The 2,087-nt window shown below is 45.3% G+C and overlaps 1 protein-coding gene across 1 annotated transcript; it reads right to left on the reverse strand.

Moving 5' to 3' along the window:
• Window positions 1–244: 244 nt before the first annotated feature.
• Window positions 245–1,032, reverse strand: CCR75_008992 (uncharacterized protein; the record flags this gene model as incomplete). Its single annotated transcript, XM_067967039.1, is given in 4 exon segments — window positions 245–274; window positions 357–728; window positions 807–989; window positions 1,003–1,032. 4 exon segments carry the CDS (start codon window positions 1,030–1,032, stop codon window positions 245–247), a joined length of 615 nt encoding a protein of 204 aa, XP_067820769.1.
• Window positions 1,033–2,087: the final 1,055 nt, after the last annotated feature.

Below are 2,087 nucleotides of genomic sequence, written 5' to 3' on the forward strand. Positions count from 1 at the left end.
AGTGACTATCATTGTCATATCTTCGCCACCCGAAACAACATCTGCAAACTTATTTTCCTCATCTCCGCGGAATCCTAGCGTGTGTCCATTATCAAAGTTGATCACAAAGTGAGTCTCTTCCATATTCATAGAATAGGTCTTCTTGAAGTCCCCCTATTGGAACCCACGATGCAGCTTGCCCATGTGGTAAGCCACTCATCTCAATATGGGCCTTCATTTCTGCGCTGCACAACAGCTTTCCTGTCTACACCCGTGTCACAATCTCATTTGCCTTCTACGATGAAAGTTATGAAAGGTAAGTTGAGGTTTAGCGCATTGCTTCACATGAAATTTGCTGCTAATGCCACAGCACATACCATAAATTGTTTAACCCAGCGCGTTTTGATCTTGCCAATGACCTTGATGCCGTCAGATGGATCAACATAATTAAGCCCAAAGTCCACAGCAAACTCTGCTGAAGACAGGATGATGTCACGGGCAATGATAGAAATGAGAGCTGGCGAAAACTTGACTCCAGCGGCATTCAATCGGCTGAATTCTTCGAGGAGGATGTCATATAACGTCTCAACCCATTGAGCACGTCGCCGCCCACGACCAAACACTGCCTTGATGTTTGTTTGCCTGCGACCATACCCAGTCACTGTTGATATTGACTTAGTATTAAATTTGTCTTGGTCACCAACCTCAGCACGGGACTTCCACCACCGCGCACATTTGGCGTGTTTAGCCTACGAGGATAGTAATACACATGTATTAGACATGCGGCAAGATTTGTTACGCTAAACAACCATAAAATTTTGTATTACGTTGTATTTGCCGCGGAACTCTGATGGGAACTGGTTGATTGTACGGAAGACAACGCCTATCTCCCCATTTTCATTGGCATCATTGACCGTCCACCCTACAACCTTGACACGCTTGCTAATTGTTGAGACTTTTTGCAGCAAGCGTTTGCTGCACGAGTTACGGCAGCCCAACCTTCGATATCTCTGCCATCCATACCTCCAATGCTGCTGCCTGCACGATTGGCATCCCTGCTGTTGTTGAATGTAGAATCTTGAATAGCAGCTTTCTCTGCTTGGCGAATTGCCCACGTGCAAACGCCGCAATAATCGGTGATGGTGAGGGGATGGCTCAACGTTCATCAGGTCCTTTATTTGGCTTGTGTCAGGGGCGATGCCGGAGGTCGAGGTGTAACGGGGCACTACTGACTTGCACTGCTTCAGTACAAGTCCATTTTGCACTACCTCAGTGCGAGTGGGTGCCTCACGTCACTTCACGTACACTAGTACGTGCAGAGGAAGACTCTCTTTAAAACACTTGCATTGAAGAGGGTTAACTAAAAACTGTATTAATATAATTAAGTTCTTCTTGTCTATCTACTACATACTAGCTTAATTATAGACTAATACAAAACATGTAATAAAAATCTTATCTGTCTTTCTCTGTGCGCGCGTCCAGCGCTGACTGGACCGCGAAGAAAGTAGGTATAATGGTCTATCGCTACCAATGGATAATCTTTTAGAATATTACCATGTAAAGTAATATTCTCAAAATATTCCATCTCTTTTAGATATTATAAAAATTTACAACCTTTAAGTGTTAGTTTCATGTAACGATACACCCCGTTACATCACCCCTCCCTTGGACGACAATCACTCCGACTGTTATTGGATAGAGTGGTCACAATAATAACGCTAATATGGATATCGATGTTGATTGGTGAGAACCATCGTTTTAAATTCTATCGCATGGTTAACAAATCCATGCGGTATGCGAATAGTGCGGCGCCTTCGGTGGATGCAGCCGCGGGCACTGCATTATTGTCTCTTGCGGCAGACGTTCCGTCTGCCGTAGTGTCATCTTCTCCCGCAGCTCTAAATGTTGCGAGTGCACGTGGTGATACACTACGTGAATGCAACCCCTCTTTGGAGGTCGACTACTAATGCGAGTCAAGCGAAACGGCCGACTCGGGGAGAACAGAACAGTCGCCTGATCATCGTCAGGCAGCTGGAAATGAACCTTTAAATGAGATGGCTCAGTCGAGTAGACGTGCTGGTAGCATTCGCTACAGCATGTTTGGTTCC

This window comes from Bremia lactucae, linkage group LG12 (assembly GCF_004359215.1).
Source record: "Bremia lactucae strain SF5 linkage group LG12, whole genome shotgun sequence".
Classification (NCBI taxonomy): Eukaryota; Oomycota; class Peronosporomycetes; order Peronosporales; family Peronosporaceae; genus Bremia; species Bremia lactucae.